This window comes from Pollicipes pollicipes, unplaced genomic scaffold, assembly GCF_011947565.3.
Source record: "Pollicipes pollicipes isolate AB1234 unplaced genomic scaffold, Ppol_2.1 Scaffold_6578;HRSCAF=7798_pilon_pilon_pilon, whole genome shotgun sequence".
NCBI lineage: Eukaryota > Metazoa > Arthropoda > Thecostraca > Pollicipedomorpha > Pollicipedidae > Pollicipes > Pollicipes pollicipes.
The window spans coordinates 48255-69483 of NW_023596901.1; the positions used below are offsets into that span (position 1 = coordinate 48255).

Below are 21229 nucleotides of genomic sequence, written 5' to 3' on the forward strand. Positions count from 1 at the left end.
AAAGGCAACTTATTAATCACGTGGAAGAACATTATTTTTAAGAACTTCGGTTGCGCAACGTGTTCAAACACTTCTTGTCTTTTAAATTGCGGTCAAAGGTCAAAATGTATGTATTCTAATTAACACTTATGAGCCCGAAACATTGTTCGCTCCAAAATTGATTTCCTTCTAAAGCGCTGAAGATATACGATTATATCAGTTCTGAAATTGTTTCATCAGAAAGTAACCTACGGCCCGAAAAGCAGCACCAGCACACAATAAAGGTGAGAAGGACCGAAGCCACATGTAAAAAAGGTACTATGCATCATTCGGGTTTTCCAACGCGCCCGACTGCTGAGGCCACGGGGCGTCGCGTAGCATTAAAGGCATTGGCGTCGCCTGTCCCTTACCTTGGCAGGGGGCGCACACCTCAAGGTGCCGAACCCTGCACCTCTGGTTTCCCTCACGCGCAGCTTAACCACTACACTATCGGTAACCTTAAAAAAGAAGTCATCAAATTAACATCGAATATTGTTGCGCCGTGGGAAAGAGCACGTTGGTTCCTGGTTATTTGGATTACAGCCATTTCGGCCAGTCGTGGTCCTTTCAGCATTATGGGATGAATGAGAATGGACCACGGTGGGGTAGGACTATATGCACCTGGGGTTCCATTCGCCAAGGATTTTCATATACAGCAACCCCTCTGCGGGGTGTGTGCATGACGCTCGGACGGGGCCCCCACCATAGGGCCGCTCGGCCCGCTCATGGTCGACGCATGCTGCCTCCGTCCGTCGGGCGGGCTGTCGCGAGGACGCAGGACAAAGCGAGCGAGAGGATAGCGTGACGAATGACAGGGGCTAATTTCAGAGAGCATGTCACCTGATGAGACATGTGCAACGCGATAATACGCACACCACCATGTTGTCTCTCTCCGAGCAGTCAGGGACGTTGGAAGTGAAATAAGAGATTTAAGACACGGCGTGCAGCACTGACGCGCGGCGTCAGATTCAGAAATCATACGTTTCGCGCCCAGTTCTGAAAGCCATCTTTTATCACGCAAGCCGCTTGTGACTGTGTCTTTCACACGTATGTACGCGGATAGCCGTGTGGGAGTAAGCTGAAACACTCATGAGATACATCCATGGACTAACCCTCGACACGTGGACTGACCAAGATGTCTCACTTCACGACAGTCCGGTGATGAGCAGCTCCGATCGCATGGGCCTGGAGCTGCAGGCGGCCCCTCCTCAGCTGCGGGAGGTGCTGCTGGAGTTCACGCTGAACGTGCTGCTGCACCAGCCGCCCGACATACTGGACTTCGCGCTCGAGTACTTCAACAAGCTCAAGGATAAACGAGACAGCGAGAAAAGTGGATCGAGCAAGTAACGACTGGGCCGATCAGTGTATTCAGCTCAGTGTGTAAGCTCCAGTCTCATCAGTGTGGTTCCGTTTCCATCCTGTTTGCCTTGGTAACTTTTCCCAAATGAGCCGATGCCGCGGCACCTCCACAGTTCACATTTTTAATGGTTTTTAATTTATTTTTAATTTAAGGTTAATGGTTTTTTTGTATTGTAATGGTATTGTAATGGTAAATTTAAGGTTAATGGAGTATAAATGGTACATAATGATCCATTTTGTGCCATAACCTCTAAATTATGAATGTGCTGCTAAACGTGTGTATTTGACACCTTTCAAAAAGATACCAGAGACCGAACCGGACAAAACACAATGGAACTGTGCGCTTCTACAATGAGCGAAATCAAACTGACTGTCAGCAGTACTTTTATTGCAAATGATGGATGAACACAGCAATGAAAAATGACACGCTTTTATGACAACCACCGGATACCTTCCCTGCACGTTCTCCGACAACACGTTCCCATCAGAATAGACATGATATGATTGTGGCAGGAGTCCAATGTTCAGTCTTCTTCGACAGCACGCAGGCGGGAGTGGCGTGTGTGTCAGAGGCGCGCGAGCACGACACGGCTCGAAATCACAGTACCTGTCTGGGGTCAGCAGCCACAGGGCCGCTCCAGTCTGAGGCGCCTTCTCAGCGCATCAGCCTCTACAGCGGCGGGGGAGCGGGGCTCGCTGCTCTCAAAAGACTGCACAATCCCTGCCAGTTTCCAGTACGATCTGACCCTTCTCTGCACGTAGCCAGTGCAGTCCGGGGCAGGGATGAGGGGGCTCAAACGCTGGCCTGCCGCGGCCCCGCTCAGCGCGCAGGCCCACCTCTCCAGTCGTGCTGGGGACGCCGCCAGCCGGCCGTCTCCAGCTGGGCCGCCGGCGGCCTCAGCCGTCGGTCTGGAAGCGGGTCCAGAGCGGCTGCACCGGCTTGGCCGGCAGCCGGTGCTCGGGGAGGCGCAGCGCCGTGGCCGCGTGCGTCAGCTGCATGCACAGTCCGGGTGCGCGTTGCCCGGCAGCGCGTGCACTCGCGCTCCAGAATACACGCCACGCTCTCCAGCGCCTCGTGGAAGCCGAACGCCAGCGCTGCGCTGCGCACGCGGTTCAGCTCCTGGTGGGGCGAGCGCACCGGTCAGTCTGTCGCCTGGCTGACTGGCTGCTCAACAGCGGGGCGGCTTCTCACAGACTTTAGTGCCGTGAGATTGCGAACGTGCCAGCAGCAACGCCCAGTCAGCCCACCGACGACACACGGCACCACGTCGCGAGCCGCCAGCGGCACCAGCGGTACTGTACCGCGAGCCGGACCAGGCTCGTACTGTACCGCAGCGGGACGTCCACACACACACATGGCAAAGACCTGCGCAGACACGCCCCGCGGCCCGGCTCCACGCGCCGGCCGAGACCACTCGCCTTGTAGAAGTGCTGCGTTTTCTCGGGCAGTTTCCTGGCGTGGCGCAGCACCTTCTGCACGTCCGAATGCAGGCCCGACTGCTTGATCCAGGTGACGCACGTCTGCTGATAGCTGCGCTTGCGCGACACTTTGATGGGGAACGGGCGACGCCGGCGGCGGCGGGCCCCCAGGTTCGTGAAGTCGCCCAGCCACGGCAGCACGCTCGTCCCTGTCAGCCAAAGGGGAAGATGGGGCGAGGCGAGCGGGCACGAGCGGCGGGTGGCTGTCACAGGGGGAAGACGTGGAGAGGTGAACCAGCACGAGCGGCGAGCGGCTGTAACAGGGGAAAGACGGGGCGAGGTGAGCGAGGACGAGCGGCTATCACAGTGGGAAGACGGGGCGAGGTGACGAGGACGGGCGGCTATCACAGTGGGAAGACGGGGTGAGGTGAGCGAGGACGAGCGGCTATCACAGTGGGAAGACGGGGCGAGGTGAGCGAGGACGGCGGCTATCACAGTGGGAAGACGGGGCGAGGTGAGCGAGGACGGGCGGCTATCACAGTGGGAAGACGGGGTGAGGTGAGCGAGGACGAGCGGCTATCACAGTGGGAACACGGGGTGAGGTGAGCGAGGACGAGCGGCTATCACAGTGGGAACACGGGGTGAGGTGAGCGAGGACGAGCGGCTATCACAGTGGGAAGACGGGGCGAGGTGAGCGAGGACGAGCGGCTATCACAGTGGAGACGGGCGAGGTGACGAGGACGAGCGGCTATCACAGTGGGAAGACGGGGCGAGGTGAGCGAGGACGAGCGGCTATCACAGTGGGAAGACGGGGAGGTGAGCGAGACGAGCGGCTGCAGCAACGGAAAACGGGGCGAGGTGAGCGAGCACGAGCGGCGAGCGGCTTAACAGGCGGAAGCCGGGGCAAGGTGAGCGAGGACGGGTGGCGGGCGGCTGGCGGTCTGCTGCGATGGGCTGACCCGGCAATGACCGAGTGTAAGATGTCACAGAACCCTCCCGCTCGCTATGTATCTCGTCCGATGCCGAGCGGCTGTACTTCTGTTCCAGAATCACCGGGAGCTCGCGGGCAGAGGTGAGCAGTCTGGGCACAGCGCCAGTACACGCACTGACCTGGTTCGAAAAGCGACAGCATGAGGTTGGCCTTCTTCTTGCTGTCAGCCCAGGAGTAGACGATGCCGTACCAGTCATCACCCACGTTGACAAGGGCTGCTGCGTTCTCACGCTGTGAGGCCGGAGACCAACAGCGGTGTGAGGCCACCAGGCTAAGATTCGTGGTCCGTCACAGAGGGATTCAGGAAATATTACGACTTCTAGTGTCGTGAACCAACTGCACATATCACCCGCTAGAGCCTCTGTGACGGACTTGCTGCACAGATAGCGCGGAGTCCGTACTTGCCTCACAGATAAAGCGGAGTAAGTCCGCCACCAAAACAGTGTGCGGCCAGAGCCGCACCGTGCACATAGATCACCACACGACATATGGCCTCGGCTGTACATGAGGCGACCTGGACCTGATGCTGGCATTAACACGGGCTGAGCCAACATGCATACTGGCGACCTTGGAACGCCTGGCCGGGGGCATCGAAAGCGACGCGAAGCCCGCCACCTGCTGGTACAACCGGGTCCATCTCCAGCGTTGTCGGCGCAGCAGGCTACGTGCCGCGGCACCCACCACCACCACCTAACTTCACAGCGACGGTTGCCCACACCGACGCGGGTCACGGGGGTGGCCTGTGTGACCTGACCTTGAGGCCGCCGTGCAGCAGGACACAGAAGCAGGGTGTCCGGACCGCCTCGTCGTCCTCCGAGCAGGGCACCGCCGACACGTCGTCCGCGTCTGCGCGCAACACGCGACACCAGGTCACAACGGCTGCCCTGGTGGCCGGGAGTTTAGGGGTGGGCGGCGGTGCTGATTCGTGGACCAAGCCGCTACCGCAATACCACTCCACGACAGCTCACTAAGTGTAGCCGGGTACACAGGACAGCTTATGCCACAAAACACGAGCACGTCGAGGAGCGTCTAAACACACATGGCACTGACTTGTCAAATCGTGGGGATACGCCAAGCGTGGTAAGTCTTAACCTCAAGGCTGTCAACGGTGTTTCGGACACGTGCGCAAAACTCGGTCACCTAGCTGATGACAAAATGACAGAACTGATGCATGCCGGCTGCTGAGTTTTCGCGTGGGAGTCAGCTGGTTCCCACATGGACCTAAACCCCTAACCTTGGCCTATGTGAGCGGGTCGGCTGACTGTTCCGGAAAGGAAGACAGCCGTCACGTGAGACGTTCAGTGACAGGTCACAGGACAACACCGTCCATTAAACGCCGCGCCATGGGGCCGCCAGAAAGCCCGCCCAGCGGAGACGGCTCGCCACTCCCAGCCAAGAGTGGCGCCACTCCCGGCCGGCTCCAGCTGCTCCACTCTAGCGACGTTTGGTCGCGGGCGGCGGCGGCCGCGCCAACACTTGCCTGCCGGCGCCGGCAGCACCAGGTGTCGGGAGTAGGCCGGCGGACCTGGCCACATCCACCACCGACAGGAAGCCGCAGATCTTCAGGTCGGCCGACACGGTCCGCTTCACGGCCTCGAAGTCGCGCATCCGGTTGTAGGTCTGACGCCGAGGAGAGGGGTGGGGAGGGGGAGGGGTGTCAGTGAATGGCCGGGTCTGCGCGCCGGCCATGAAACCCGGCTTGACGCGCCAGCATTGGCCGCTCGTCATCGACGGAAGCAGCGGAAGGTGGACCACCTCAGGCGCAGTGCGGGGGCGGTACTGGCAACGCTAGGCAGCTGTGGCCATCAGATGGAGACCGCAGTCGAGGACGGAGAGAAGAGATGGAAGAACGCATACATAGATAGGGAAAGAGAGGATGCAATCGAGCACCAAAAGTGACGCGCTCGGGTGAGAATAGGACACGGCCCGACTGATTTGTTTCGGACTCGTTCGGAGGTTCGTTGTTTGTCACTGCACAACAAAACTAAGTTCAAAAAGGAAGAGAAAGAAAGAGGAAGAAAGGGAAGGTTTCAACGAAGTTATCCGTAAAAGGCAAACACAAAGATCTCGGGTTTGCCCTAATCGCACAACTAAAACAGCGTGAGCAGGACCGTTTGGGGTATCGATCGGCGCTGCCACAGCCACCTGGCGGCGGTGCCTGACCTGACCTGACCTGGGGCGGCGGACAGAGCGTCACCGGCGACGACAGGCTGCCGCAGTGCAGCACGCCACTGAACGGCGCGTAATTGGTCTCGGCCAGCTTGCGGAACAGCGCCAGCGTCGACTGAAACCAACGCGGCGCCGCTGTAACCGGCCGCACGGCGGAGGCAACCACGTGGGGTGTCGGCGGTGAGGGTACGTTTGACAATGCAGAAATATATGCCGGGCTGAAAATTGTAAATCCCACACCGAGTCAGGCATGGTCGAGCATGGACCTAGTTAAACATCGTCGACTGCACGTTAAGCAGGACCGTTCCATCCTTACCGGTCCCCATGAGCTTCCCAAATGCGCATGATAAGGTTCGGTACGGTTAGCTTCATAATATTCAGTGTAACTACCATAGGAAGCCTCACACACACCAACTCGGTACGGAGCGCCAGCTTTCGACCAGCGCTGTGGTATACGACCGTCGCGCCGGTCACACGTCCAGCCGCTTCCGCACCTTGGCCGAGAGGGGCGGCTCGGGCGTGTGCACCGCGCCCTCGCCACCGCTGAGCTCGACCAGTCGCTGGAAGGCGGCCGGCGCGCCGCGGCGCTCCAGCTCGGCCCGCTCGCCCAGCAGCACCACGTCCAGCCGACAGGGGAACGAGAAGGGCAGCGGCAGCCGGCCGCCGGCCGACAGGTGGCGCAGCGACGACTCGCCCACGCCCATGCTACCGTCCGTGATGATGATCACCTGGCAGAGGCGGGGCAGCGTCAGCCCACATGCCCTTTGGCCACCGTCACCCAGCACGGACCGCGCACAAACGTCCGAAAATCACTCGCGGTAGGAGAAATGGAGTGGATGGCGGACAGAAGGGAGCGGAGAAAATTGTGTACAGAAAACAAACATGAGCAATAGGACATCTAATAACGGTCATGTATTTCATGCAAATATTATTTCGTGACACATCGATACATGGATGTGCAGTTGAAGATTATCGATACATCGAAGCATGCGTGAGGCGGGCGGCCGGTGCGTCCACCCGTCCGGGCTGAGCGGGCGGCCGGACCGGCCTGCGGGGCGGCAGAACCGACTGAACCCCACCTCAAGCTGACCTGGCAGGCAGTGCCGCTGCCCCACTCCTCGGCTACCACGGCATTGACGCCGAGCAGCGCCGTCTCGACACAGGACTTGTCGTACTCGGCCAACGAGGACAGCTGGCTCTTCAGCTGGTCAAAGTCGCGCGTGAACGAGCCCAGCACCTCGTACCTGGAGCTGTACACTGCCTGCCGATGCAAGCAAGTGACATAGGTCTAATGACGTGGCACTTAACTTAATGCACACTCTCAAATATGATGCTATACCTGCACTTATGCTGTGAATGGGGCTATATGACGCGCTCAGCTGCCGAAGCCATATGGGATCGCCTGTCTTTCAAACTGGTAAAATGGCAAGCAATGTAGGAAATCAAACTCTGTCCCTCTGGTTTCCGAAATCTACATTTTCAAGGCCATAATATGCAACAAATCACATGAGTTATTCTACATCAACTGCAATGAAGGTAACACCTGGGCAGGTCATGTCATTCAGTACAAAGACAACCCTGCAGGTGCAGGGTTGTCTTCTACCGTCTTTTACTGCTTACCACTGCAGCAAACTCCAGTTTGCAGTTGTGGTGAATGTGATTCAGCAGAGCATGAATGCCTTTGATTGCCAGCTGACGAACTGTGGGTGGGTCCTCCGTACGATCCGGTTGGGGAACCAGCTGACTCATTGACAGAGACACATCCAGCCCAATCACTGTCGGCATCCTGAAACTGGCTTGCTGACCGCACCTACTGCAGATGGGAAACCAGCACAGAGGCAGGTTATCACTTTTTTTGCACAGGATGTGATATCACTCATGCCTAATATAGCACAGAAGGCACAGAGCTCACTTGGGAAGGGGCTTCATCAAAATGGTTTGGCACTTCTAGTTTGGGAAACCCACTGACTTGCAAGATGTTGTCACATCTGGCAGAGCTTGTACATCTATATAATTTTTTAATCTGTCATCTTTGTATCCAGCCTATCAGGTTCATCATCCTACTCTGTCAACTTGGTATTCAGCATATCAGGTTCATCACAACAAACAACACTCTCCCTTGTTCTCAACTTCATGGACAGTGGGTGGATTTTTTACCTCAGTATTTCTAAGCTGTAATGCAGCATCAATGAGTGTCCTTTTGGAGGGCCTGTTATTCAACATGTGTTTGATTCCTCATCTGACATCCAAAAGTAAACAGGCCTGAGCATCATTTTTTTAAAAATGGGATTATATCCATCCTTTGATACAGCTTGAATAACTTATTTTGTGGTGTTAAGTCAAAGTTTGAAAAGATATCCATTCAAAATTGGTATGAATTTATTTTTCTGGGCACAAAAGCATGTGATTTGCTGAAACCTAAAAAATTTTCTGCTAGACAATTCACCTGGTGGCACTTATGCCTTTTTTTCCATTGGATAGAAGACTACAATGAAAATCATTGTGGTGATTATAAAACTTATTGCTGATGGTGATTAGTTTATGGGATGCCAACTGTGATGGTCCTTGTGCACCCAGAACTCCTTATCTTTTGATTCACATCATGCAAAATTAAGCATCAATTTGGCTACCAGCTGAAACACAAACCTTTGAAGCAGATATGATTTAGCTCAAGGAGATGAAGTTTACATTCAGCATTGATTTCAACAGAATTGATTCTACTAAGATGTGATCAAGATACAGATGGGCACATTAGCTTGATACACAGGCAACTTAAGAATAACACAAAGACTTAACTTAAGAATAACACAGTAATAATAACAAAATAATAATAATAATAAACAATAATCACCACAATAATAACACAACTTAAGAATAACACAAACTTATTAGCCCCCAGGCAATTATCAGTTGATTTTATTTCCTAGAATAACTTATTTTTAAGGTTTATTTTATGCATGCATTGGCTGCCCCACTATAAAACATAAATTAAGTTTAATTCCTGTATTTGAGGACTCTGAGGTGACTTGTTTCCAGACTAAGAAATCCATGAAATGTTGAATGTCTGGTGTAGTGGCAGCACATCAGCAACCATTTCATAATGTATATGCTGTGAACTTGAGCACTCTGAGCTTCAGACAAACATGCTCAAAATGCTTGTTTTAAAGAAAAGGATTGAATATACAGCACAAATTGTTCTGACCTGAGTTAAGCTCATGCCAGAAAGATGCTACCTGCGCCATTTGCAGAGCCATCCTGCACCATAGATAAATTTTTGCAGTCTGGGCCTGATTGACTAAGTCTGACTCTTAACGCACACAAACACACACACACCTCTTGTGACAATTTCATGAACAAAGTCCGATCTGACTGAATGAAAATTCGGTCAATTCTGGAATTCAAATTCCTACTAAAATCAGGCACCAACCTATGATCCTCAAATCATAAAAAAATCCATGAAACCCATCTCCCACTCATCCCACCCAGTCACCACCCAATCCCACTTATCCCAACCAACAAACTGGACAAATTTGCCGCCAGTTACCTAACTCTACTTCAGGTAATATCCAGCTGCCTCTTGACGGCATACACGAGCACGATCTTGCAAGTTCGGCCAATATCAATGTCTCATGGGCCGCACAGACCACCCCTATAGCCTAATACCACATTTTTTGATGAACTTCACCCGCACCGTCCAATATGTGTGCGTTTATTGAAGCTACTGCGCCATGTTCTGCAACCAACACAACGGGATAAGCTAGCCATGAGATGGTAGCTCTCTTGTTTACGATGACGTCAAATTAGACAGAATTATTGAACTCTGAAACACCAATATGATCGGTTTTATGAAAGCAACTAAATCAAAAAAATGTGATAACTTTTTAGAGAATTAGATGAAAAATATATCTCAGACATTAAATGAGCTTTCTTGACCAAGGTTTAAATCTACCTCGTACGTCATACCTAGTAAGTGCTACCATATCATCAGCTGTGGACCTTGCCTTTGCTATTTCTGAAATAAGCGTAAGGCTGACATGCAGTGCAGCTACCGGAATTGTGAAGGTGGTGGATGGTTAACGTGGCTGTTGCTGGCTTTTTAACAGTGGCTCTGTGCTCCTCACACGAAGTCGGACTGTATGAGTATAGTCACGCCGTAGGAGCGCGCGGGTTGGCAACAGGTAAGCTGCTTCTATGGTTTGGTCGGGGTTATGTGCCCTATGATGTATTTAGTAGAAAGATTGGTTAATTTGGACAGGTCATCGGTCATTGAAAGATTGAAGTGGTATTGCACCATCATCAGGGCAGAAAGTGCAAACGTTGAAATATGCTGATTGCCATTTCTTATTGTTTAAGGCTTACTGGAACTATGTTTTTCACCTTGTTTTATGCAAAGTGAGGGTCAAAATGTTGCGGTGTGATGTTATGTTGTGGTTTCTGTTGCACGTGTTTTGAACAGGAACGTTTAATATTATATGGATGTTTCCAAAGGTTAAGTGTGATTTTCTTAATCTTTTGAATGGGATTATGATGATTGTCAGTACTGTGAGCAAAGATGATACATTTAATGTTCAAGAGTAATGTGCAATGCATTTAATTTATGCTCAAGAGTAATGTACAATGAAGCAATGTGCAAGAGTAATGTGCAATACAATACATTTAATGTGCAAGATGATACATTTAAGGTGCAAAATTTCATGGCAAAGACAGCAAGTACTATCATTTTGCCTCATCTTGTAATTATCTGCAATTTGATCATTTCTATCCCACATCACTTGGCAATTTTGCAGGCTATCTCCTTCCTGTAAAAATGCTATAGTGAGAACTTCGACACTGGAGATGAGCTCATCGACGGACAGCGACTGGAGAGACCTGGATACGACTCCGGAGTTCCGCGAGTTCGTCGGGAAAAAGCTGGACCAGGTGGTGGAGTGCATGATTAAGGAGAAGGACAGGTGCAAGCATCTTCGGCCAGTGCCGGTGGAGGGCAGTGTTCAGCTGTTCTCGGGGGCGCCACCGCTGCAGGTGGCCGACGAGGCCGCGCCTGAGCCGGCGCCCAAGCGGCCCCGGCTGGCTGGCGTCGATCTGCAGAAGTACCAGCTGAAGAAGAAGAGCCGCTGCGAGCGGCGGCCGACCGCCGGCGACGGCCGGGCGGCGCCACCAGACGCCTCGGGCTCGGCCTTGGGGGCGCAGTCGTCGCCTCAGAGTGAGACCGGAGCTGCTGCGGCGCCAGGTGACGGCAGCTCCGACAGCAGCGATGACGAGGACCTGGCTCGCTTTGCGGAGGCCGCCGTACCCGCGGACTTTATGTCGGCACTAGCGACGAGTAAAACGGTGAAACTGGACGCGACGTGATTTTGTGTGCCTTGTCCTCCGCAGATTGTAGATTGCGATTGGAGAGATCGCAAAGGCTTATGATGCTTTTGGTATGTTGATATGCTGGCAAGTTTTTTGTAATAAATGATACTGCGTTGTGTATTCACACTTTTTTGGAAAACTGACAAGTAGGCAGTTGCGCGACCAAAACACCGAGAAGTCCCCATTCGTGTAGTGCATTTGTACCTGACGTCTGTTATTTCAATAACCAACCAGCCCAAGAGGTGCACTCATTTCCCCGAACCAGGCCCGCAATGTGTGTTCCGCGCGGTGTGGATACCGCGCCTCAGCGGTAGACTGACTTCACAATGGTAAAGGCTTAAATCCGCAACCTATTATCATATGGTACTGTACCGCGATTGGCCGTGACCGCGTTCTGTACCGTGACTGACGTGATATGGCGACGCTAAATAACTTGGTATGCCTTGTCGTCTAAACCCCAGCTGGCTGGGTTGCTCGCGCTTAAGTTTTTCGCCTGATGCTTGTGTTGGCGTCAAACTGCTTGTCCGCTACGGTACTGAGCAGGGGTGTAGTTTCACAACATAAGTCGATTGGCTGCTTGATGATTGGGTTGGGGGAGGATGAACAATGAAAAATTACAAACCTACCCTTAAAATATGCCAACAGGTTTAGAAACAGGTTTCTTGCTGGGTTTGGCCCATTTTCTTCTCAAAGTTAGGAGGCTGGTGCCCAAGTTCGGGGGGGGGGGGGCTTTGGCCCCTCTTCTCAACTGAATAGGAAACTACAACCCCGGTAATGAGGTACTTATGTTTTGTCTCAATTGGTTTCAGTTCTGTTAATTTGTGTTAAAGACTTAACGTCAATGTCCTCGTCGCAATTTGGAAACGTCTCGTCAGAACGCGACAGCAAGCAAAAGGTTGTGCCTTAGATTTAAACGAAATATTTTCACCTGTCAGTGATAGCGATTGCCGCAATTTAGGTTCGAAGCCGACGCTTGTATTCTCTCACCACCCGCGACCTGTGCGACTTTAAGTAGACATTCAGTTCATGGCCGATACTTGCGGTCAGTGGGATGAACCTTCAAACACCACACAATGCTTTATGAAATCCTCCATCTGATCAGGTTGGTCTGCTGGAATATTGTCATCGCCTTGGCTATAGTCAGTGAAGGTTAGCAATGAAAAGCCAGAAGGAATATCGTCGTTTTTATCAAGTCAAAACATGACGTGGAGACACTTGCGAGTGGTTTGCGTTGTTGCTAAATTATGAAGACCAATCGGACGAGGCTTATACCTCAAGGTTGTCCTAAAAAAAGAAAAAAATGGTGAAACGAGTAACTTTGCGTCAGCATTTGTCACTTAAAACAACAACTCACTTCAAAGCATCCCGACTACCCGGCGAATGCGTCTGAAGTCACCTGAAGCGCTGCTAGTCTCCCTGCAGTCATCCGGCATCATGCGTCATGCGCCAGACGACGGTACGCCATTGGATGGTGTGCATGTAGTTTGCGGGGTTTAATAAATGCATTCATGCGGATCAGAGTGAGGCTATTTCGCCTTTCCACCGGGCGTAGACAGCCACGGTATCTAAGTCGGTGAAAGGAATACTTCATGTATGTCACCGCGCTCGAGAAACGCGGGCCGTTCCGGGCATGTCACTGTTATCAAGGGGGCCCGCCCGTAGATCGGAGTAGTGGCATTCCTGGGTCGTTTACAAATTACTTAAAACTAAGTGATCCACGATCCGGGAACGAAATGTCAGCACCAATGGCCAACACGTCCCCACACTGCCGCGCATCTCACAAATTCCTCTCATCCGTCAGGCCGCCGCAGCTGCTGTCTATTCTTCCAAAAATATGGACAAAATATTTCTGCTAAACTACGCGTCACTTCCGTCGTAGTTTAGCAGAAAAGCGCTACAAACAGGAAACGCTAACATTCGCTTGGCGAAAAAACAACATAATAAAATGGCGACACAGGACTCAACGATGCTGATAGTGGAGAATGGCCGCCGCACTACGCTTCAGTTTGAGTGCGGTGCAGCCCCAGTATTTGTCTGAACGATGATCATATGGTATGCCCTATGCTGGAACCTGTGACAGCCCTCACTGCGCTAACGTCTGACTCTAAGCTGCTGTAACGGCGTTTCCTTGAACAAAGAACGGACGATATGCCATAGGTATGGCACACGTCCCGACGCGTCACTTCCGACAGTCCTCTTCGGGAAGCCAGTCCCCGCTCTACCCGCTGCCCACGACAGTTCACTGCTTGCTGCGCTTGGCCTCCTGCTCTTGTTGCTCCACCGGTCGCTTCGTCCCCTGCTCCTGCTGTACCACGTCCCGCTCCTCCGGCTCCCCCGGCTCCGCCGGCCGCTTCGCCTCCTGCTCCTGCCGCTCTGCTGGCAGGTTCACCGGCTTCGCCTCCTGCTCCCGCTGTTCCGCCGGCGGCTTTGCCGCCTGCTGCCCCTCCGATCGTTTGCCTGCCTTGCCCAGCCAGTTGGCCATGAAGCCGGCCGACGCCGAGCGCTTGGTCTCGTCCAGCGGCTTGTTCGTTACCTCCTGGTTGCGTACGTTGTTGATGTCCGCGGACACAGGATGCCAGGCAAGCGAGTCCGCAGGTGTGATCAGCGCCAGCGCCGTCTCGTCCGACGTCTCCCCAACCGACAGCCAGTCCCGCACCGCCTCCGGCGTGACGAGGAACACCGGCATCCTCGAGTGAAGCCAATCCAGGCGCGAGTTGGCCGCCTGGGTCAGGATGGTAAAGCTGTAGAGCGGCTGGTCACCGTCCTGAAACCACAATCACATCGTGATGCTGTTCGTGCGCGAAACTCACGGCGTGCGACGCTTAGAATCACAGCTTACAAAAGACAACGCCGAAAGTCGTTAACAGACCGCGTCAAACAAAATGAAACTACGGAAATGGGAAGCTACCAGTTTCTTTCTCGAGTACAGGACAAGTCCAAAGGCAGAAGCCTTTCATAACGATTTTTTTCAAAAAAGGCGAAACTTTCATACCAAATTGTCACAGGAGAATGACTTACCGATTTCCATGACTCAAATATGCCAGCCATCATTGTGAGCTTTGGCCCCTTCCATCCCTCGGCCTCACTCCACAGGTCATCTTCATCCAGGCTGTTCACATTGGTGCAAATGTCCCACTGAAATTCGTGTCTAGTTAAAGAAACTATACTTAAACGCTACACGTTATTACAAGCCAATGGTGAGTTTATCCGATGCATATATCACTGTCACGTGTGTGGGCACGTATTCATACTACTGTAGACGAAATTGGGCAAGTTTGAGCTTGTACAAAACGGCTTATTTTTCAGCCACAAAATACCATCCTCAGCAAAAAAATGCGTGGGGTTGAGCACTTTCGGTGTTTTTAAGTTTTTGAACAATGCTAGATTGATTTTGTGGCATTGAATGACGTGATCACACGAGGTTTTCTTCCCCGAGGCAGGACGAGGGGGGCGGGGGCGGCTTAACAAACTAGAAGAGACTGCCCAGTAGCGCAGAGACGAGCGATCAAAAAATCATTGGTGCACTACCCTGGTGCGCGGCCAGTGTCACCCGGCCACACAGTTGGCTGCTGAATGTCGTACCGTCTGCGACAGCAACGCATTCCAGTTGACCGCGTTTCGTTCCAATTTGACCGCCAGCGGGACTCTGGGCAACATATGCCAAAAGTTCGCAACCTTGCAGTTCTAACGGAAGTATGCTATGCTCCACAATGTTCCATTAGGCAATGATTTGACCTAATATAATGTTGTCGAGCTAATCCATTCCCCCTCCCCCTCCCGATCGGGTCATGTGGTACCAAGAAAACACGAAGTATAAAATAGTTAGCTGGGTTAAAGCCTACTTGTTACTTACATCTTTGCGTTGTTCACTGTACAAGAAGTACGGCTTTTTACCAGCTCCGTCCTTTTTCCACTCGTAATAGCCATCACAAACAACGACGCATCTGAAAATCGCACGTAGTTAGGTAAGCACCAGCCCATTAGTTTGATTCCAAAACATGATAAGACTGATTAAAACTTCCATAGGTCAAAGTTCTTCACCACCAGATGAGGTTAGAGTTGTATACAACCACCAACATTAGATCATCGCAAAAGACCATGCGGTGATAAGTGATACAATGTGATATAGTGATACAGCATCCAGTGAGTTCCAAATAGAAAATGACACGCAAACTATACCTTTGACCTTTCTTGAAGGGGTGGGAAAACATGGACTTCTTCAGGAACTCTTCAGAGCGAGCGTTGAACGTCGAAAGCTTCATGTCTGCCACCTGTCCCTGCAGATGCATTATTGTCATGCTTTACGCCTTGCATTATCATCTCCTGGAATGAAATTGCCTATTCCCAGTCCAGCAAGAGTCTGCTTAAGAGCATCAACTACGGCACCGTGGCCATAGTCCCATAACCATCCGCACATACAACAATTAACTCTACCTGGAGCTTTATCTAGGGTATGCCACCTTTATGGGACCTAATATCTGGACGCATTCTGCGTGGAAAATACACACCAGCATTTCCCTTATCGCGTGTTATCAACACCAGACAGGCAAGCAACGGCAATCGCCGCACCTTGTGGAAGAAGGGCACCAGGCCCCATCGCATCGGCATCACCACGCGCTCGTCGTCGGCACAGCCGGCGTGCTGTCCCCGGATCAGCACCGGCAGCGTGCCTGAAACAGACACACGTCGCCTTCAGCGCACCGCCCGATGAGCGGAAAGGCTGGGGTGACGGGACCCAGGCCTGCTGCTAGGGCCGCCACTGAGTGTGCGCAAAACGACCTCCTATATGATTTGTGGAATGAAGCGTTTGAAAGAATCCTCCTTGCCATTGAACAAAAATTATGAGACCATGAAGTCCCCGCCCAGTTTCGGAAAGCAAGCTTCTCAACAATTTGAGGACCACTGAGCAATGGGCCGAATCCATCGGGAAAATAGTGGCAAAAAGGTAACAACGAAACATATTAATTCAATAACGGCATGGTCACAAGCTGCGCAACTTACAAAGCCCTCCGATATTAAATGCGTATGCCACAGGAAAAGTCCTTCGTCACCGACCTCTATTGGATTACACTCATTATCGAAAACATGGGGCATACCCGTAGGAGCAATATTATAAGATGGGTGATACGCCTTTGATCCCGGCTGGTCCACCCAGCGAGCTTTGCGGAATTTCCCGCCGCCGCCTCCCTTCTGCTCCGCTTCCGGGACATAGCCGCAGGCGCTGCGCACTCTGTCAGGCTGCAGCGTGCTGAGGACATCGGTAAATATAGCCTGATGCATATCTACGTTCAATCGTGTTTCACCGAAAGACAGCAGCGAATTTAAACGCTAGGATGTATATAGAACACGGTACGAAGAGACCCATCACGAGAGAATGACAAGCCGTTCACATGGCTTCATTATACAGCCTATGGAACCATTCTGACATATCTAATGCGTCCGAGGTTCTGGCAAAATAACCTCAAGCTAAGCTTTCGCAATGCATTTATCACAGCTGACGAATAAATTAACAAGGGACAAATCTTACCAAGCAGTTCGTCCACACATTGCAGCGGACTGCGTCGTTGGTGACGGTCTCGTGCACCCTGGGAAGGTATTCCGAGAACACAATGTCGCTATTAGGCCAAGCGCCAGGTGGAAAGGCACACGTAATGTCACAGCAAGTCACACCTTGTCCCAGCTGCTCCAGACAAGACCGCGCTCACAACCGATGTGCTTGAGCACAAACATGGACGGCAACTTTACCTGCGACTCTAAATCAACATGCTTCATTCGCGTTATCAGCTACGGTTAACCTAGCAAATTAGGTCGACCAAAGCAAATCGCATTTCGGATAACGTCTGCGTGAGTTCGGTATGTTCACACCGTGACGCCGATCCCATTCAGATTACATCCCCTTTATATCGCGCAAGTAGAGGGACATCATCCGAGGTCATCGAATGATGACCGATGGCCGAATGACGGTCATCGGCCGAATGACGGCCACAACGGCCATAGCGAGGGGTGTGGAATCCGAACAAGCTCCGCTTTGTTCACAACCATGTTCAGCATTGCATAAAAACAGGGACTAGCCCTCGACACGAAGTCTGGTGATCACGACGCCCTGGGTTTCGACATAACTATTAGCGGTTGTTTCTCGCTAGTGAGAATCCCGTGTATCATTCGTCAGATATCCTTCGGTCTCCTCCAACGTGCGTCATAACCTCATGACAATGGTTGTGGTAGTTGCCCCCTTCGAGTTACTGGGGAAACGTGTGTCTGACAACAGCTCTTGAACCAATGGACCAATGGACCGAGGGAAATGATTCAGGGTCTAGCCGACAGCACAGATTTTTTCCTGGCGTGACAAGACCAGTGCTGTTCGCTTCGCTTTGATGTCGATTGACGTCCTTTTTCAGAAATATCCACTCCAACTTGATCCGTTAGAACATATCTAGTGTCTTGCTCAGAAGCGAAAGGTGAACAATGGTGTCCCTGATGCCGTTTCCAGTCAGCAGGTACCTGGCTACGATTTGGGTGAGATTAACTGAGAAAAAGTCCTGTTGCGCACCTACCATACCACAGAAGAAACAGCGGATTTATGGCCCAAACATAGTGTTGATTCATAATTCAATATCATATGTCATGAACACTCATTTGTGTGGTGCCAGATGTGCTACTTTTAAATGACTCAAGGTCATAGCAGGTCTTGTGACATGATCTGACCTAAAGTCAGACATTTAATCAGTCATTAAACGTAATACCCATTTTCCAAAGAAATGCTTCCATATGCTTGGGAAATTATGGTAATTAAGATAGGAATTACTAGATTGCTATGACAGCAAAAACAAGGCAGGGAAGCCATGCAACATCTGGGGGATTTATGGTAAATTGATGGTCATGATTTTTCTCTTTTATGCAAATGTCCAGCTGGGCAGGCAAATAATTAAGGAGCATCCACTTCATCCTTCATTCTAATGCCTCAAATGGAGTCCAAGAAGTAAAGTTGGTTTTAGCAAGTTAAGATGTTGGTTGGTAGAAAGCTGTTATACTATTCCAGCAAGTTTCAGACTGGTATGTTATGTTATTACCTTAAAGGGCCTCCAAATGACAAGACCTGTTCAAGAAAAGTTAAGATGATAACTTATCATACTAGCCCAAACCAGCCCACTGAGGAATGAAGTCAGAATGGATGCTATGAATCCTTGTGAGTCCGTAACATCTTGCTCCATGAAAACACAGTGAGTAGCAATTACCTCCTTCAGAGGTATAGGCACATTCATACCCTAAAACCAGGCTGCTTATTGTTCCACGAACTACACGATGCTGATATACCATTTTCAGTTATCCAGACCACCTGTCTTACATTGGACCATACCAATTTACAACGCTGGCACAGCACCACAGCGTGTTTCAGCATGCTTCACGTCAAACATGCACCGTGAGGCTACGGATCAAATGAATAACAAAGGATGCGTGCCTCTCTATCGGTAGGAATTTCAAATACCACCGCTTTGCAATAATAATTAACTTCATTTACTCAAAACCCCTCAGACTAACATACCTTGAACCGCTTGGACCCCCGCCGGCAACGTGCACGTTCGCGCTTGCGAATGCTGAGCGTGTGTATTTGTAAACAATATAGATCACCTCCGTCCTTGCTGCGTCGGAACTGTAACTATATGGTAGCCCAAAATTATCGCGGAGAGGGAGATTTTGGTATCCTAGATGAAAAACTTGCGTGCGGAACACTAGGGCACGGACGACAAGTGTGCGTCACGGTGAGCATCATAGGGGATCTGAATTATTGGCTTTTGGATTCCCTAAAATTAGCTTTACGCGAATCGGTCATGTTATTATAAACCTCCTCCGCTAGCAGAGGCTTGCATCCCTGGCAATTCTGTTGTTTGTGGACATCTTCCAGGATATAGGAGCCGAGCGAGCGCATATAGGTCAGAGCTGCCACCAAAATTCGACTTCAGGGACGGAAAATCAATGCTCAGTGGTACGCAGTCCTTAAGAGGGAGGGGAGGGCATGCCAATTTCTTGGAGGAGTCTGTGAAAAAATCCCTGCGGATCCCAAGGGAGAGGGAGGGAGGCAGCACAACGCTACAGTGGGGTCGAATGCCCCCTCTCCACTACCGGCACAGCACGCATATATAATGCAGGGTCTGTGAAAGCTCCCCGCAGTAAGCCGACCCCGGGGCTGGTTGGCCAAAACTCCGCATTGGCCCGGGAGTGATACTGCTGACCCGGGAGTGACCGCACTGACCCGGGAATGATCGCGCTGACCCGGAAATCACCGTGCTGACTCATATTTTGTGCCAACATGAAGACACAGCGACTGTTGGCATGATTGTCCAGTCGATCAGTTCAACACAGGACTCGGTGGCCATGTTCCGTGACGGGCTACAGCGCAGCTCGCCGCTTCCATTTCCGGGCAAACGTAAGATATGGTCAGTCATCTTTGGGTATGCGAAAGGTTTCTGGTTGGGCACAGAGTTTTGTGCCAGCACAGGGCGTGGTCAATGGCTAACAGCTTCGGACTGCTGCTTATTGCGTTACGGAAACGCAGTCAACGGCAATCCAGCCTCAAGCTACTGCTTATTGCGGTACGACTTTTTCCTGTTAGTGACCATGAGATCCGTATCAGTATGGGACATGGTAACTCGATCCCTGGTTAGCACAAGATAATATTTCAATCACTAGGCCCTAACTGGACGAGATTACAAGATAAGGTTATCATATTCTTCAATTTAAGTGGAACGTCATTTTGATGTATGCAGAATAGCCATCATGCAGAGGTGGATCCAAGGAGCAGGCACTGGACGCACGTGCCTCTTCCGATCAGTAAGTAAAGAGGCCGTCCTAGGGTGACGGCAGCGCACTTCTGTGGCAACCATGGGAGGCGGCACGTATTTTGGTTGACGGGGGACGTCAATAGGTTAATCGTGAAGGACTTAGGTCATCCCCGTACTTCAGAGCTTTTCACTTTAACCTTACAACCCCTTGGATGTCTGATGACTCCAGGTGTGTAAAGCTTAATGCACCGTTTGTCAGCTCAGCACTTATTATTTTCATCTGGTGGTGCGAGCAGCCACGATTTTATTTTGAGGGGAGAGAAGGTTCTAGGGGAGGGAAGGTTCTCGTGTTGGTAGGCGCAGAGCCATAGACGAGAAACATACTTTTTCAAAGCTAAGATTTTCCGTGGCAAGCGAACTGCGCGCGAAAATTTTGGTCACATTTTGGCGCCCCACTGCATTTTCAGCTAAAATTTTTGCCTCGACGTCACCGAGTTACATTAACTAATATTTGTACGGAATTTAAGCTAAAACCAAACCGGTTGATGCCTAAAATGCATTGCACAAACAGCGATTGGAATGACTTTACTGTAAATGTGGTGTAGAAAACGCATGTGCCTTTAAAAGGATCGTCACATGCCTACTTATGATTAACACGCGGCGGGGTGAGGAGTCAGACTGATCCCTCCCCTCCGAAGGTTTTCCATGATGATTTCCGGCCAGCGTAGCGAAGCCGTTCCTAGCGTTGGCAGATACGCAGCCAGGGTGTAGTACCCTGTTCAGTTGGAGGGGGGAGGGAGGCTTCAGTCCCGTTTTCCAACTTTGGGAAGAAAACCGGCAAAATCCGTGGAGAAACCTGTATGTTGGCATGTTTTGAGGCAGGCTTCGCCTTTTTTACTGTTCAGCCGCCCTCCCCCCTCCCCAAACTCATTTCGCGAAAATGCGCCGCTGTGGACAGCTATGTATAAACGACAAGCATGCCTGTCTATGGGGAGGTTAAACATCCAGCTGCATTAACAAAGCTTTGCATAGCTATAGGCAATTGAATAAAGGATCTTTAGCTATAGAAAGATACATGTACATCGTCAGGTCGTTGACCTATGACAGGTCAAAAAGGCAGGCAGTGACTGTCAGCAAA

The 21229-nt window shown here is 51.3% G+C and overlaps 3 protein-coding genes across 4 annotated transcripts; 1 reads left to right on the forward strand and 2 right to left on the reverse strand.

The window, feature by feature from the left end:
• Window positions 1-1176: 1176 nt before the first annotated feature.
• LOC119106993 (integrator complex subunit 14-like) lies at window positions 1177-9630 on the reverse strand. The gene is given in 12 exon segments (XM_037230338.1): window positions 1177-2378; window positions 2381-2407; window positions 2410-2497; window positions 2797-3005; window positions 3907-4018; window positions 4542-4633; window positions 5287-5407; window positions 5961-6071; window positions 6451-6684; window positions 7047-7217; window positions 7577-7769; window positions 9501-9630. Coding segments are annotated over 11 exon segments (1434 nt in total). The 5' UTR covers window positions 7742-7769; window positions 9501-9630; the 3' UTR covers window positions 1177-2274.
• Window positions 9631-10000: 370 nt separating this feature from the next.
• Window positions 10001-11431, forward strand: LOC119107003 (uncharacterized). The gene is made up of 2 exons (XM_037230350.1): window positions 10001-10134; window positions 10744-11431. Exon 2 carries the CDS (start codon window positions 10793-10795, stop codon window positions 11306-11308), a length of 516 nt encoding a protein of 171 aa, XP_037086245.1. The 5' UTR covers window positions 10001-10134; window positions 10744-10792; the 3' UTR covers window positions 11309-11431.
• Window positions 11432-13108: 1677 nt separating this feature from the next.
• LOC119107002 (abasic site processing protein HMCES) lies at window positions 13109-16878 on the reverse strand. Of its 2 annotated transcripts, none has more exons than XM_037230349.1 (7): window positions 16839-16878; window positions 16408-16559; window positions 15881-15981; window positions 15491-15582; window positions 15165-15255; window positions 14330-14446; window positions 13109-14075 (listed from the first exon to the last, which is right to left on the reverse strand). In XM_037230349.1, exons 1-7 carry the CDS (start codon window positions 16856-16858, stop codon window positions 13551-13553), a joined length of 1098 nt encoding a protein of 365 aa, XP_037086244.1. In that variant the 5' UTR covers window positions 16859-16878; the 3' UTR covers window positions 13109-13550. The 2 variants fall into 2 exon arrangements, with proteins under 2 accessions (XP_037086244.1, XP_037086243.1); XM_037230348.1 differs by having other exon boundaries at window positions 15491-15588.
• Between the last annotated feature and the right edge of the window lie 4351 nt (window positions 16879-21229).